This window comes from Phaethon lepturus, unplaced genomic scaffold (assembly GCF_000687285.1).
Source record: "Phaethon lepturus isolate BGI_N335 unplaced genomic scaffold, ASM68728v1 scaffold3580, whole genome shotgun sequence".
Classification (NCBI taxonomy): Eukaryota; Metazoa; Chordata; class Aves; order Phaethontiformes; family Phaethontidae; genus Phaethon; species Phaethon lepturus.
The window spans coordinates 8,576-26,199 of record NW_010509702.1 but is presented as its reverse complement, the minus strand read 5'-3'; the positions used below and the strand labels follow the sequence as shown (position 1 = coordinate 26,199).

The window sequence follows — 17,624 nt, the reverse complement described above, 5'->3', positions numbered from 1 at the left end:
GCAAAAATATTACAATAGTTATATTCCAACAAGCTGTGTGAAAATCAGCATCATCATAGGAGAAGAAAGACCCAAGTCAGTGCACAATAGAGGAAGGGTGAGTAGAACTGAACCATTACCCATTGGCTTTGGCAGTAGAAAGACAGTCAGAATACAGTCAGTGAATAGCCACAACATTGCCATCTTAAGTTTGACAAAATTATCATAAGTGGTAGGAAAAGGTGCTTAAGTTATTGTGATCCTCCACCACATCACAAAGGAAATAGGATAGAAAAACATAGAATCATAGAATCTTTTGAGTTGGACGGGGCCTTTTAAGGCCATCTAGTCCAACCCCCCCTGCCATGAGCAGGGACATCTTCAACTAGATCAGTTGCTCAGAGCCCCGTCTGCATTGATTCTGGTGCTCATGGAACTACCTGGTATTTAAGTCCCTCATTCCTCAGTTTCCATTGGACTTGCTGCTAACGGTATCCCATGCACAAAGGACTCAGCAAAGATTATCTCCTGTTTCACCAGCAGTAATATTAAATAATGAAATAATAATAATAATTTATTCTTAGAATGAGCTTCACAAAAATAGTTAACCATCACAAACTTTGTACGTACATTATCTATTCAATATTTTAAGAAATGAAGCTTAAGTGATCTAGTTCAGGCTAGAAATATGTCTGCTCCCAGGTAAGGTGTGTGAACCCGAATTCATGCTCTTACTTGCTCTTTCTAGGGTACTAAAATTTTGTTGTTCCAAAGTCTGTTGAGCTACCATTCCCTGTAGCAGCAACTGTTTAGTAGCCTAATTCCAGTGAAATCAGGGATAACCCTGCATGCCAACAGTCTTCAGATAAGGCCCAAAAGCGCAGTTCAGCACTATGCCTGTAGCATGTTTCTGAATATTGGGACTGCACAAGGGCCAGTGGAAGCAGTCCGTGCTCTGTTCCTCAGTCATGAACTCACCCAGCAAGTACCACATCACTCTGAATGATTAAGAGGATGCTCTGATTAACCTACTTACATTCAGGATAAAATACAAAGATATGCTGTTGGTTTACGTTTTGCACCTTCAGGAATCTCAATATTCCCATGTCTGAAAATTCACCAAGCTAATGTCATCAACACAGGAGGAAAAAAAGGCAAGCAAATGTCTATTTTTTAATGAAAGACAAAATTAACCTTGACATGTATAGATTACCAAGAACATCAAGGAGTATAGACTACATCAGTCCGCAACGCCGAGTCTTGATGGGAGATTCCAGATCAGCTTTGGACTTCCTAAGCAAGAAAGTGCCAATTCTCCCTGATTAGAATCACACAGAATCACACAGAATCACAGAAACACTGTGTGTTAGGTGTGCTGAAGTTCTATGATGAGATCAAACAATTCATTTCCCTGAGTCTCATCATGGTCTTAGTAAATGACAGAAATAATCATGATCCTGATCAGTATGGCTTTAAAACTTTCTAAAAGGTGGCAAGCAAGTTAAACATGAGAGCTTACCTGCATACTTACTAGTTTGGAAAATACATTTTAAAAATAAAACATTTGGAAGCTGAGATTTTACCTTATTTTGACCAGCTATGGCTTAATTAAATTCTAAATCTATGAATGGAAAAAATGAAGACTTATGAAAGTTAAATGCTGGATGACTTGTTTATTATAAATAGTTTTGGTGCTAAAAAAATGTACGTTTTTTTAAAACTCAGATAACACAATGATGGGTCTGATTTTGCTCCTTATGCAGATACTAGGAAATGTGCCATATGTTCACTCGGGAAATCCTGCTGTTAGGCCTAGTATGGACACATACAAAAACTGGCACTGACCACACAAATTGCACATTCCAGGATGAGTAAGACAGAGGGGAAAAAACCAAATAAATTGGACAAGGGAAATATGAAAATTATAATTTAAATCCTTTTGTTATTAATGATGATAGACTATACCACAACAGTAATACTTCTTGAAATTAATCAGCAGGTATGCCTCAGAACCAGGTATACATCCCAGTATAATTATTTTTAAACTATCCTTAACATGAAAAACTTTGACTTATTGGTTAACTTCCTTAGCTTAATATAGATTATGGCTTCTCAAACCTTTCCATGGAATTCTCTCTAATATATTAGTAGAAAGGCAATATGGGAAATTTTATTTAAATATGACAAGGCCTAAAATATTTGAAAATAATTACATGGAATGTTTATTTTTAATTATTTGTCTTATCTCTGTCGTCCTCACCCTTCTGAATATTACATAATATATACAAATTGCATGGTGAAACAAAAGCTTCTATTGCTAGGGTACACCACAAAACAGAGAAAAAGCGCAAGTTGCATCTTGTGACTTAAAAACATGAAATGATATAATGTTGAGTTTGAGAGTTTTTTCCAGCACAGTTGGAATAAGACACTTGGCATTTTTTTATTTTGATAATAATATTACATGCTACGTGACATGTTCATAAAAACAACTCTGAACACTAAATTTTAAGTACATTGTTGCCCACCTCTGGTCGGCAACAAAGCTCCAGTGCCTAGCTCCTGCCTCACTTGCCAGATCTGGATATTTCTAAGTATTCCTTGCTTAGAGAATTCTATGCTTAAAAATGAAGATGTTATTGATTTTAGGCAAACTCAGACATCGAATTTAGATTGTCTGAATCATTGTCTGAAGTTATCAACACAGACACCTAAATTTATTCAACTTAAATATAGATGACTAGGGTATGTAGTTTAGAAGCCTGGCCATCTTTTTCTTCCTGTATAATCAATAGAGAGAAACAGGAGCATGTTAAAAAAAATTCATGTCATCAAAAATTGCATGAGTGCCCAAAAATAGGTTTAATGAATTGTTCTTAGGCTTGTCTAAGTACCTGATTTAGGAGGTATGAATATAACGCTGTGGTTGCATTTCTACTGCTGGATCTGAGAACGCTTTCCAATTCCTGCTTTAGTTGTGTTCTGACAGTATGTCAGAAAAAAAAATCCAGGTGTGCACATTCTCTCCCTTTTTCCTGCCCGTGCATTGTTCCTGCGTATAATCCAGGCATTTTATGGATCTGCAAGTTTTCTAGCAAAATTTCTATTGATGGTAGATCTCTCATTCTAAAAAAGAAGCCCTAAAATCTAGGGATACATGTGTTTAACCCACTGCCCTGACCTAAGACATAATTTATCTAAAATGCTGTTGGGGCAGAAATTGCATTTGGCAACAAAAAACAACCTATTTGTCTAATAAATTTAGAAATTAGTTCATCAACCTGCAATACCATGATTCTAGTTTGTACAAAAATAACACAAAAATAATACATATTACTAATTTTGCTTTATGTCTGCAGGACTGGTAGGCTTCCTACAGGAGAAATGCATGTTTTTGTCCACAAAATAATGTCTGTAAATTCTGGGTCATAGAATGATCCTATAATCTGTTCTCCACTTTCCTCAGAGTACCTGACAGTTTACTGCAATGGCTATACATCCTAAGCTGTTAGTATGAATATATGTATTTGTGCATGTTCATACATGTGGTATAAAATATATAAATAATATTTTTAAAAGTATTAAAGGAATATTATTAAGATGGAAGAATTGGGCAATCAGAGTTAGAAAACGTCTGACTGAGACTTCATTTCCTTGACTAAAGGAATTGCCTGCATTACCTGACAGGAACAGAAAGCTGTTATACTCTCGTTGGATAAACAGAAGCGTACATGGAATATACGTCGATACAGCAGGCTCAATATGCAGTAGATGCTGCACCTTGCAGAATGCGTGGTTTAGAGCAGTGTATTTCAACCAATTTTACCTTCAGCTGACTCACAATCAATTTATATTTCTCTCTATACTCATTACATTACATGAATCCTGCTTTATGCCTCATTTGCAGTTCTGGATGGTTCACCAATGAGATGTGTCTCACTAGTCAAGAAGTGCTGGCCTAGAACAGAGATTTGATTGATTTTTGAAACAATGCATTGAAAACTTCATCTGCTACAAAAAAGATTTCTGTTCCTCACTTTGATGAAAAGTTTCAAAAAAACTTTCAAAAAAAAAAAAGGTTACTTAAAACACTGCTAACAATTATGCATGATTAATAATGTAAAGTACTAAAAACAGACGCTGAAAACGCACACCCTAACAGTTTTCAGACATCTGTCTTTTCTCTGTGTCTCAGGATGACGTATTCAAGGTGAAAGTTGATTTCCTCAGTACTCACAGGCAATTCATACTTATACCCCTTATTCTCCAAATATACCAGTTTAAGATAGGACATGATTAGCACAAAGCAGACAGCAAAAATTAAATCCTACAACAGTCCACTGATGATTACCAACAACATAAATGCACCCAGCACAGGAATAATTTCAATAAACACACTCAGGTAACGAGGTAATGTTCTCCTTGTGAAATTATCAACAGTTACTATCCTCTTTGGATGAGATCCTTTACACAAACACTTCCTTGGGTGAGCAGGCTGATCATAAAATTTCTTTTATTGTAAGGAAAGTAACCGTTACATTGATGGTGGTGATACATTGCAGAAATTGGCTCTCATTCCCTGTGAACTTGGGAGTTTAATTAATTTTAGAAATTCCTTTTCATCACCTGGAAAATGTCTTAAAAGATTCATTGCAGTATCCCTATTTTCAGATGACTGATTTGGACCTTAAAAGGCCTCCAACCTTGTGTTAGGTGTCAATGTGTCGAGGTGATCTGTAATGGAAACAAAGGCTAATATATGTGTAAACTAGAAGATAGATCATTCTCCAAATGACAGCAAGATTAAGATTAGCCTTTTCATTTTGTGAAACAGGAGCTAAAAGAACACATCTATGCACTGGATTGTTTATTAATTTCTGCTATTCCATACACTGGATAAAAGTTGGAGCCTTCCATATATTGGGAATGAGTTCAAAGAGACTAATGCATCTTCCTTTCATGTCATTGTAAGATTTATGGTCTCCTGGGTTGCTCCTATCTTCAGCTGATTGGAATACCAGAAGAATATTTTCCTGATGATCACACACCTCTGGAATGCATTTCCTTTGACAGTGTCATGGAGCCTGGGTTTTATAAGCATTAAGGCAGCGTAAATGTTTTACTTTGGAAAGATTTCCATTTAATACTGGAGTCTTATGTTAGTGCTGGCCATTATGTTAAAAGCTTTGGGGAGGGGGTTAGGGTTAACTTCATAATTGATTGTTATCATAACTGTACGTCTTTGTGATGCTTGGTGACATACCACAGTATAAATTCCCAAATAAATCTCATTTTCAGGGATTAAAAAATGCTTCTGAAAGAGGTGCCCATACGCCACATAGAGCATGAAATTTAAAATGCTTGTCTTGAGGGAAATCTCCTGGTTTAGTTAGCTTCAGCAGGCTTAACTCTGAAAATATCTGACAGCTTTTGTCAATATCTACAAATGGGACACAAGCATTCTTATAAATGCTCTTAAGTACTTAAAGGAGGAGTGAAGTAGGTAAGAATGAATGGTCCTGATCTACACCGGTGCATCAGTCATTACTGCAATGTAGTCTATCATCATCCAAGACAAGTCTGTTGAGAAGTTGAGACATTACTAATACTGGCCTTAAGCTCCAGCCAAAGCTCCAGAGCCTTACCTACAAAATACTCCTCCTTTTTCCACTACGTGACATATCTTCCTCTTTTCCTTCTCTGATTGTCAGGGTCTTTATAATTGATGTTCTCGTTTAAGGAGGAATCTCTGCATCCAAAAAAAGATCTGCTGAGTAGCAATTAAATTATTTTTGCTTTCAACTTTAACTTATTCAGAGATCCAATTTCTTGCTTCAAATATTGATACATATTTTCTAAATGAAAATAAATTCTCCAGTCATTGTATTTACTTGATCTATGAGACATGGGAAGCACCCAAAATACACATTGTTTTCTAACAAATGCAAACCCAAGTTAAATGGAGTTTCTTTCAAAAATTTTTGTTCCAATCCCTGTTAATGAATGGTACAGGAAGATGAATCCTTTCATGGCCATTTTAGGAATAAAATGCAATTATCTAGGCATCATGAGGAGGTGAAATTGCTGAACTGTTGAGTTGTTGAGTTTCTTATATTCAGGAGCTGAGATTATTGAACTAATTGTGATTCCTCTTCTAGCTTAAGATATTTCTCATAGTTCTAACCAGCGCATAAAGATACACTGAGGTAGGTCCATTTTTGTCAGCCCAGCACCTCATGCCAGAATCGACAAGATTTAATTAAAATTAATCTACCTCTGGGAAAAAAAAAAATTGGGTTTGTGCACTGATTTGGAACTTTAGAATGCAATGTCCCTCTGAAGCTTCCGAGTTTATTTGGAATTACAAAGAAAATCAGATGTTTTTCTGCTTTAATCTCATCTGCCTGGATGGCTATTTTTTTAATTATTTTTTAAAGTGAGCACCAAGGAAGTTTAAAGTCCAGCTAAGGATTTACACAAACTCATTAGAGAATAGAACCTCTTGTAGCTAAAATGCATTGCTTTCTATCAAGATATTACCATAAGAACCGTTGTCCTTGCTGTTTTCTTTTTGTCAAAGAAAATGGGTTTTCTGCAGCAAAGTTCATGGTTCATCCTATTCCAAGCTGCATAATAAAAACTTACTTTGGCAGATAAACTACATCAAGGACCCACTCAGGCATGTAATATCAGCTGACAAAACACTGGACCGGAAATTGGGAAAACTGTGTTTGGAGCAACTTAACCTCCTCTTACTCTATGAAGATGACACACTTACTGAGGTCCCTAATAGCATTTCCAGGAAGCCCAATGCTGCAGAAACGGGCACTTTCTGATGTCACCTTCTGAGGGACCAGGGCAATTACAGGGCACAGTGCTGCACAGTGCAGAAATCATAGAATCATAGACGTCAGAACAAGTTGCAGATACACAATCCACTGCATATCATACATAGCTACTACCTTGGATTTAAAAACTCCGCTTTAAAGAGTCACTGACTTCAGGTCACCTACATCTTCTACTTAACTTGAAATGACATTGTACTGCACTACTTTGCTGGAACAGGTAAGTGATCCCTTAAAAAGTCTGTATCTGTCTTCCTTTTGGTTAGTAAAGAATGCCTCAAGGCCTGTTTTCACCGAAAGGCACAAAATTAAGATTTCTCCAAGCTTGGGAGAGCAGCGTCCACTTACTTAGCTACAAATCTGAAACGACACTTATGAATGGTTGCAGAATTGTTGGAAATTGAGGAAGAGAGGTGAGCTAGAGCTAGGGGAAAGAAAAAGAACTGGGTTAGAGAAGAAAAGAATGTCTGTCTTTAAGTGATGGAATATCATGGGTATATCCTTGAAAATAATTCCAATGCCTCGCAAGAGTTTGGCAAGAACTCTCACCAGTGAGAAAGGGACGATGAAAATAAGCTAATAAAATAAATACATAATTAGATAGATAGATAATGACATTCCAGAGTAGACAAAGGGACAAACAAGGATTTGGTTTGAAGAAGGGGCAGAAAAAGGAACAGAATAATCATGTTAAAGACAAGGTAGAAAAAAAAATTGCATTGCTTAATAATGTAATTTTTAATTGTGAAAATATGGCCACCCTGGTCCTATTACATTCATTTTTAGTTATATTTTTTCCTCAGATCTGACTTAATAAAATAGATGATTGACACTTACTAAAATTATTAAACTTGCCATGAAAAAGATAAATGACAACTAAATTGCACTACAGAAGTGATTGCTTTGTGACTTCTGGAGGCAGAAAGAAAGAGCCAAAGAAAGAATTTGTAACAGTAACAATTATTCATTCCCATTTTTTATTTTAATCCAGTCTATATAGCTGTGGTAGAAAACATGAAAATAAAAGGCCATTCATTGAATTGCCTCCTGCAGATTCCAGAGCCACTTTGCTGCCAGAACCTAAAAACTTGAGTTAGCAGAGTCCTTTACTAAATGTTAGCCACTTCCCTTGGCTGCACACCACAGATGTAACTTATTCACCTCTACAGACCAATTTTGTAAATATGAAATTCAAGCAAAATCTGTTATTTATACTTCTGAAGAGAAATTAGCCTCCACAGAACGAGCACAGCACAACTAAGGATTATGAACACACAGCGAGCTCTAACATTCATGTTTGTGCAAGGTCAACAAAACAGCACTTTAAGAAGACGTGCTCAACCCACAAAGGTACTGGTGCCATTAATTTAAAAAATTAAATTAAAAACGCTACTACCCTTTTTTTTTCTGGTATTGCTTTCTTTCAGGGTCAATTTAGCTAAAAGCAAAACTACATTTAGTTCCATAAATGTTAGCTGCAGTTAGTACTTAATGAAAAATGTTCAATATTCTGATACAGCTGAGATCTGTGTTTACAGATTTAGATTATTAATGGTCTTTTAGCACAGTTAAAGTCCTAGCTGTGATATGCAGAACTATAATACTTAGAAGCAATGGAAGACCAAACTCCACTTCAAAGATACCAAATAGCAGCACTGAATATTAAGACTTCCCTGAGCTCATTCTGCATAACAGTGAGAAAAGTCAAATAGTCAGTGCTAATTTTCAGTATGCAGTATGCAAGAAATAGACATAATTAAGAAAAAAATCAATTAATCATTAACAGAAAGCAAAATACTAACATCATGTTGCAATGGAATTATTTTTGAAAATGCACTTCACAGTAAATTGCGAAAATTAAATTCCCTAAAACAAACATGAGATTTGCTCACTGCAGAGAATGATTGCATCTGAGTTCAGATCGTCACTTAAAGCTGGAATTCAATCTCTTTGTTACATGTTTAACTAAAACACTTTAATGTTTGAAACACAGCAGTTTTAGACTGTTATTAAGGTAGGTTAATTCTGCCACAGTTAGGGAAGTTTCCTCTTCCCTTTCTCTCTTATCCAAACAGACTAGCCTTCTCTAAAAAATTGATCCCAAACCGTATCTCCCATTGGTCAGAGGCCCAACACTCCTCAGTACAGATTCTACAGCTAGATAAAAGATGGCTTTTGGGGAAAAGAAAAAAAAAAAAAAAGAGGTATTTCTTTTAATAAAGCATCATCACAAAAAAATTAAGAACAGCTAGCTTATTGGTTGTTCTGCTACTTCGGGGGATATAAAAGTGGAGGGAAGGAAGCAATGCACATCTCAGAAAAACCACACTGAAGTCACAGTGGTGGCTGCACATCCTGAATGTTGTGTTAGTTGTGTTAGCAGTGTCACTATCCACGTGAGCAGGAGGCCCACAAAACCAGCATTAGGAGACAAACAGAATTTTACAAGCAGTTTTGTTTCCCAGAAGACAGATGGTTCTGCAAAGGTAATGGAGAAAAAAAGCTCTCCCTCTTTTACAGAAGTTAGACTAGAATAGAGACACTTTAACCCATTGCAACCTACTAATAACAGGTAGAAACATAGTATACCCTCTATAGGTAGGCTGGGCTGTTAATAGACAATGTCACTACCACTCAGGAACTTCTTAAAGAGACTCTGCACGTAGGCATTACAGAGGGTACCAAACTCCTTACTCATCCTCATAAGTGAGTGTAGCTTAATCCTTGTCATAAGTGTCTAATTATTTCATTAAAACTTCTCCACTGAAGGATTTCTGACTTTCTTGGACCCAAGGTACTTCTTTTCAATAATTAACTACTGCATTTTCTCTGGCTCCCTTACCCATAAATTTCTAATGCTTCCTCTGGCCATAGTTATTATTAATTTCTTTTTTATGCCTTCCAGATTGAGACAGCACATAAGCATAGCTTTAGTTTCTACCTGAAAACTGGAATAGCCATGAAATGTTGATCCACGCCCCTAAACCTATATGTAGGAGAATGAAATAATTAAAAGAGGAGTTCTGTGAAGAAGAAGCTAACTCGTTTGTTCTAAGTTATTACCTCAAAAATCATACAAAGCATACGTTGACTTGGAAGATAAAGAGCACAAGAAACAAAAGCAAAACTACAGAGACAACAGTTTTCAGACTGACATTGGTTTCGCTTTACAGCTAAGGACTGACTACCAAAGTGGTGAAAAATGCTGGAACAGGATTATTTGGATGCAATTCAAAAACCCATAAAACTTAAATCTTTACTGTAGGGTACCTCTAGTGCCGAAATTTTGCATCCCGTTCTAGCACCAGGGAAAGTCAGCAACAGCTCTTTGCAGTCACTGCAATGCATGGAGAAGAATATTGATTCAATTTTAAACTCAACCTGCAAAATACTTTGTACAAAAGTATTAGATATATTGATGAAGTGAAAGAATATCATTATGCTTTCTCAACAATTGTGGTTTTTTCCTACGGCAGTGGTCAACCAATATTAAAGAAATAAATTCGTGTCAGTTAATTCTTACATAAAGAATTCTAAAAAGTTTAGAGACACAGTTGTCCTTAATGGATACTTCTGAACACGAACAAATCTGAACATAGTGTTGTCAGTCTGACTCTTGGATACAGAATCCCTTACTTTAAACACTGTCTCTGTATAATTGTTTCAGTATTTCTCACTGTCTTTAAATATGTCAGCAGGTAGAAAAACATAGGTAAAAAAGTTAAAAAGCCTCTATTTTACTTGAGATTGCTTTCAAATATGCTTAGTTTCTGCAGGTACAAGTAAAGATTGTATTTTTTTTAAGACACCTGGGCTAAAGATCTCTCAACTCAGGTTCTCAGAAATAGAAACTATTAAAATCAGAGGCTGCACTACAGTGCTGTGTCATAAGTGTTGCAGAAGAAAAATAGTGATAATCTTGGGAAATGGCCAGTTTCCAGCCTTTCAGAAAGTAATGTAATTAATCCTTTAACATTATTTTGTTGTGCTTTAAATTGCAATAAATGACCATCAGCAATGTTCTCAGTATCAGTTGTTCATAATCCAGGAATTAAAGAAAAGCCATTTGAAAAAGATATAACATGAAACAGATGGACACACATTTTCATTTATTTAATTCATGCTGCTCTTCTGCTCTTTGATGTTTTTCAACGAGCTTATGCCTGCTTTTTCCTCTCTGTTCCTCTTCCCTCTTATTTTGGTCTCTCTTCTCTCTGTTCACACCCTGACATCCCTAAATGCAGTCCAAAAAGACAGAGCCAACGCTGCCAACTCATACTGGCACTCCTTCCTAGAACGGAAGCAAAGGGACACAGGGGACCACTTTCATTCTACTGCCATTGGTAACGCAATAGAGTAAAACCTTTATATGTGGGATGTGTGTATACATTCCATAAAGAATATATGCACAAAACCTGCACCTTCAGACCCAAGTAGCCTTGACAGTCTTGTTTGCAATTCTTACCCAGAATAAAATGTATCAGCTTCCAAACCTCTATAGTGTGTGGAAACCACCATAAAAATCCTTTTTTTTTCCTGAGATAAAAGGGATGATAGAAAACAAACACCCAAAATACATATGTATCTTTCAAAGGAGAAGGGAAGAAGGAAGGAAAGAGGATATATTTTATGTCTGTCTGCTGGCCTGGAAAATAAATACTGCTGTTGTGCAACTCTGCAGCTGCTCACTCTCAATTTGTTGTTTTCATTCTGGTTTTTATGATTTAATCTCATATCCTTACAGTTAATCTGAAAAGGGTTCAAGCAGCTTTATTCATTAGTCTTGCTCCAAATCATGATCTTACTGATCATGATCTTTACAGATATCAAGAATCAATTCTCTTTTTGACATGGCTCACCCTCTGATAGATGCAGCAATTGAAACATGAAAACAAACTTTCTCCCAATAATTTCACTTTCTTTTTTTTTTTGCATTGAATCTCATGAATAATATCCTTGAGGATAGCTCTTCTTATAGTAATAGAATACATGACAAATATATATTGTAAATTCAAAATTCACATTTTCAAATTTTGGAAAGCATTTTGGATTCATACAGGATGGATGAGGGGGGAAAAAAAAAGAAAAGAAAAAAACAACAAAATGCTTAATCATTCACATCTACGTAAACTACGTAACATCATTTCAGTTGGACATTAGATGAGACATAGTTATGTCATCATAACCTTGCACGGGGAAGACTTCATGCATTTCCTACTTTTTTAAAATTCCTACAATTTTAAAGCTATTGCTTTAAAAGGATTGTGAAATGCCAGGTATATAGAAAAGATGTTTGTGCAGCAACACCCATAGTATGTCACAAAAGATTTACAATTTAAAATGCTGAATCCATATGTGGAAAATTACTGAAATGGATTTACAATGGATCATACCAAGAGCAAGAAAAATAATTATGTTACAACTCAAGCATGGCAACACCACCTAAAGATGTAACAATTCAGGCAAACAGAATGACACATAAAAAAGCTTTGTATCAGCATTAAAGTTCCCTGTTCCCCAGCTTTTATTATTAGGATCCTATACACATTTTAATAGGACATTATAGACATTTGCTTTGGCTTAGGTTTTGGAATGAAGAAATCAACCATTTTACAAGCTGATTGCCTGCTAGAAAATGACTAGAAAAAGATTATTCAAACAATTTTGTTGCTAGAAAGAAAACATAATGTATTGAATGATGAGTAGCGTAGGTCTTGGAAACAATAGAGTACATGAATGCTTTTGATCAAAATAAAATAAAAAGGCCCCTTTTGTATAATCCAGAATTAATGTGAAATTGGATAGTACAAATCAAAGAACTGCAGTGCATACAGCCATAAATCTACCATCTGTGCATAGCAGACCTCAGAATAGACCTTCTGAGTCTATGGATTACATAGAGTAATATTTTGCATTTCTTTGATTCACATCATTTGGCAGTTTTCACGGAGTCTAGTGTTATACTACCATCAGCATCCATACTCTGCTCATAAGAGTAAGTCTGTGAAAACCACTACATATGTTTACTTGTCAACTGCCCTTAGCAAAAAATCTCCATGTGATACAAATTCTGCTATTCTCACCTCAAATAATGTCAAATATAAGATGGTCAATTACTGAAAGCAATCTAACACTGGATCCTACAGTGTGTCTGCTGCCTCTGCCTTCTCCATGGGTTTAACACACAGAAAGCAATAAAAAACCTACAAGGCAGATTATAAATATTGGATATGAACTAGAACAAAATTTAATAATGGCAAACTGTTCTGCTGGTGGGAAGTACAACTTGCTCCTGAATAGTCTTTGACTCTCTTTTCCTCTGTTATGGGTCCAACATAAGAAAAACGTCCTTGGAGAATGTGCAATCCAAAATCATCTCAGACTTCTTTAAGGCAACAAATTTCAGATCAGTCAAAGAGGACTTATAATCAAGTACCTATCTGTCTGTCTGAACAGTTTAGGCTCTATCGATTGCAAATGGGACTGTTGCATACATCAAGGGAACAGAATACTAGTCTAACAGTTGAAACAATGAATGTTATTTTAATGAAGAATATTACCACTAAAGAAAATAGGGGCGAAATTCAGTAATTACCACTCAAGAATGGAAAAACAAAAAAGCACAATTAAAAAAGACATAGTAAGGAATGAGACAGAAATGGCATTGATGCTCTTGAGGTTCAGGGAGTGAATGTTGCCCTTTACTCTGTGACCAACTTGTCTCTAGATGACCAAGGTAAGATATATGACACTTGCTATAAAGAACTTCTAAGTAATGATTGTTGCAACATCAAAGGAAGCTGCAAATGCTCAAATTTTCTTTGATAAAAAAGACATTTAACCTTTCCATTTGAATCATAAGAGCCCAAGTATATAGAGTCTTAGCAATACTTTTTTAACGTCTTTAATTATTTTTTGTGTCAAAACTAATGTGTTTGGGATGAAAAATAAAAACAGACAATATAGTTCTCACTTTCTGATTACTTCTGTTGTTCATGCTGTGCAACATAAACAACATCCACTTCTACATATTTTAGACTTTTTTGGCTATTTCCTTGTTATTTTGCACATTTTGAATGGCCATGTTTTTCTCCTAGAATTAGCTTATTTAGACAAATGGTCTACCATACTGCAGTAGCCAATTTCTGCATAGAATTCATTTAAGAATAGAAAAAAAACCTGTCATGATGATCTCCAATATAACATAAATATGTTATAACATAATATTAGAAAAAAAAGGTAACATGAAGCATTCAGAAAAGATGACAGAAGACCAGAAGCCTTTAGGAAAAGTTACACACAATTGCTTGACGACAACAAAGTGGTGAGTGAGTTTCAAATGGATAAAAGTTGTCTTAACTTGATCAATAATAGTAAATAAAACATATATGGATTTATAAATTTTAATATTAAAATTATATCAAAGTACGATACATATTATAGGCATAATTGCATTATAGCAATAATAATGTATTATCTTATGTTCTTGACAGTGGTTGAATGTAACGAAATTGTAAGCCTTCCCAGTATTATTGCTGAGAGTAGCAATGGCACCACACTATATACAGGTCCAAACTTCAGGTCTATTCCTATCCATGAATTCTGGGATAGTCTCTCTGAGACACTGGAATTCTCCTCTAAAAGCCTGTTTGACCAATCAGACATTGATGGGGCATTAAGGAGGAGTCTTTTTCATTATCTCCAGCAAAGGAAAGACAGTTAATGTGAGGGACATTAGGGAAGAAAATTCCTCAGAAGACCCTCTAACCTTCAATAGCATGTAATATATATTATAAATATATTCTAAGCATACTTGTATATATTAATTAGGGAACACTAGTATTAGTATCCAAATAAAACAGGAAGGGGATAATCACTGACAAAACAATCTGGATTTAAACAATATGTTGAGAAGTAGGTGATCACAATCAGCAGAATTGTTCTGATTTCAGGCACAGTCTACATTCTTCCTGTTGGTAAATATTACTTTCTATTATCCATGTTTATCATATAACTCTGCTTAGGGTAAATGTACATTACATATCTGAATTATGTGTTTATTTATGTATCCTCTCTCCTTCTGCATGCATATAATATAAAAACACTTTCAGAGTTAAATTATTGCTGAGAACAAGAAGGGGTTTTTTTTATCATCACATTATGCATGATTCCATTTTCCTGGCAAAATTAAGGGGAAAAAAAAAAAAAAAAAAAAAGCCACAAAGGAAAAAATAAAGGGAAAAAAAAAAAAAAAAAAAAAGAGCCACAAGAGAATCAGTCTCTCTCCTGCTCCTTGCATCAAGTTAAGCTGCCAGCTGTATTTCTCAGAGACCATGTACATAACTGAGGAGCACTCAGAGCAACTAAGTACTGAACCTATCAGCTAAAATCAGAGCAAAGGACAACAGGCAGAATCAGTGAAACAAAAAGGGTTAGATTAATTACATCCAATTTGTTCCCAAATAAGACCAAAAATAGGAAATAAAATATGGTGGAATACAAGAGGTGAGAGAAAAGGAAAACAATTTTAATTATGTTAACTGTAAAAGATATCATACCTGTCTCACTTGTTTCAAGCTTGCGGAATAAATATTGTAACGAGGTCATAGCTGGGCAGCAGAGGAAGGCTGCCAGATTATACTGCTCTGGCTGCCAAATTCCAAGGCAGGTGGAGGACTCTGGAGAGAGTATCACTTCCATGGAAACACATGAGCAAGCTCACTCTCCTCTTTCCCACAATATTTAAAGTTCTATTCTGGTCTTGCTTAGAAAGAAATTAAATTTTTTCAAGTAAACAGTTTTTACTTTTGTGTTCCAGTAAAATGTAGCCACAGAGGTTGAGACCCTTCTGGTGTTTTTTGGTACAATCACATCAAGAAAAAGGGAGGAAATTTCCAGCTCCAGCCTCTGGCTAAACGAGATCCTACTGCATTAGCACTGAAATAGCCACCGTTTCAACCAATGTCAACACTGAGATAAACCAGTGAAGAAAAACAATTTCATACTAATGACAAGAACTGACAGCAAGAAACTGAGAAACCATGAAAAGACTCAGGTCATCACACAAAGATTTCACCATCTTCAATACTATATACTGCAAGTACTACCAGATGTTTTATAGTCCTAGCAGCCACCACCTTCATTAACTTGCTTCTCTGAGTCCTAGTTTAGATTACTAAAATTCTGATATAAAGTTAGTGTCCACAAAAGAAATATGGTAGCATCTGATACAGTGTAATGACTATGATTCAACAAAGCTGCAAGCACATGGACAAGCTCAGTCACACTGCAACTGTCATTTTCCATGTTGTTTTTTTAATGAGAAGGAATGAAGAACACACATTGTCGATGACCATCTGAATACAGTAAGAGACTCCTCAGCTGCTGTTTCTTAGGATTGTTTCAAAAAGCCCAGTATGTATTTTATAGGCTACAGAATAAAAATAAGATAAAACTTAAAAAGATAAAATTTGTAGCATAAATTCAGCAGACTTTATTAGTAAAAACATTGAACACTTTCTTACCTGTCTGATGTTGTGTCACTTGTTACTTGATGCTTTACTCCAGAACCATTCTTAATTGAGTCTTGTCTTGTGAGCCCTTGAGATCTGTTTTTGTCCAAAACTTGTGTGGGTACATCACCTGATGGTCCTTGGTACTGCAAATGCTCCTGCAGCTTTGCTTTTTTCTCTTGAGGTGCTTCCTCATTCCGCATACCTCTAACGCCTTCTTGGTCAGGCTGCTGTGGTGCATTTGATCCACTGTTATAGAACCAGGCTCCTGATTTTGTGAGGATTTCTTGTTGTTTTCGGCACAAGTTACATACCCACATTACCTGTTCAGACATAGTTAAATGGAAAATCTGTTAGCTTTTAAACACTGTAGACAAAGTTTTCATCAAGCATACATCAACTGATTGTTGCCATTTCCAAACGTAAAAAAAATACTATTTTAATTCTTTCTATTAAAATTACCCAAGTTTAGTAACAACACAATAAAATATGTCTGTACAACCTTGGAGAAAATTGTTTTAGAAAAAAATACAAACACAAAAAAACTTTTATTCTATTTTCACTTCATCATTTAAAATACATGGGAAAACCACAGATAGTAGCCGTATAAATGAAAAGGATCTGCCTATTGACATTCCAGTGGCAGTAAATGTAAGATTTGAAAATGAAGACCACAGGTTGAGGATGATGACAGAAAAAAAGAAAGGAATAAAAAATTCATTAAACATTTAATCCATTCTCTTACTAAGTCAGAGTAAGGAATTTTGGAATAGATCCTTTGCTCTTATAAAGAAGTAATTTTATAATACGCAAAAATGCTCTGCTATTTACTTCAGTGGTGGTCTGTGTTTACATGAAGCAGCTGACTTCAAGAAGTGACTTGATTTTCAAAGCTATTGTAAATTAAAGTCATTTTCTAAATAAAATAACACAATATATAAGATGGTGAGTCTCTCCACTTTATAGTCAAGGTTTAGCTTTCACTGTATACTTACTAAACTATTAAAATGACAGCTTCCCAGTTGCGATATCCTGCAAGTATGTAGTAATGAGATTTTGTAATATTCTAAAATGTACTTGCTTGCAAAGGTTTTGTATCTGATCACCTTAGTCACATGGCAGTACAGGAAATTGCCAATGCCAATTACCTGTAAGTTAATTTCACATTCAGTTCTTATGTTATATGAGAATAAATCAGGATGTAATTAATAAACTACAACAGACCAGTTATTAATACTATGGAACATTCAAAGTGTTTATAGTGTTATCTTAAAATCTGAATTGTAAA

General features: G+C 35.4%; 1 protein-coding gene across 1 annotated transcript in view; it reads right to left on the bottom strand.

The window, feature by feature from the left end:
• Positions 1 to 16,671, bottom strand: part of LOC104616198 (regulating synaptic membrane exocytosis protein 2-like) — a gene marked incomplete at its 3' end in the record, with an annotated part of 145,456 nt that extends 128,785 nt beyond the window's left edge. Inside the window, exon 1 of the mRNA XM_010282337.1 lies at positions 16,349 to 16,671. Within this exon, the coding sequence (XP_010280639.1) occupies positions 16,349 to 16,671 (323 nt within the window). The remainder of the gene's footprint in view (positions 1 to 16,348) is intronic.
• Between the last annotated feature and the right edge of the window lie 953 nt (positions 16,672 to 17,624).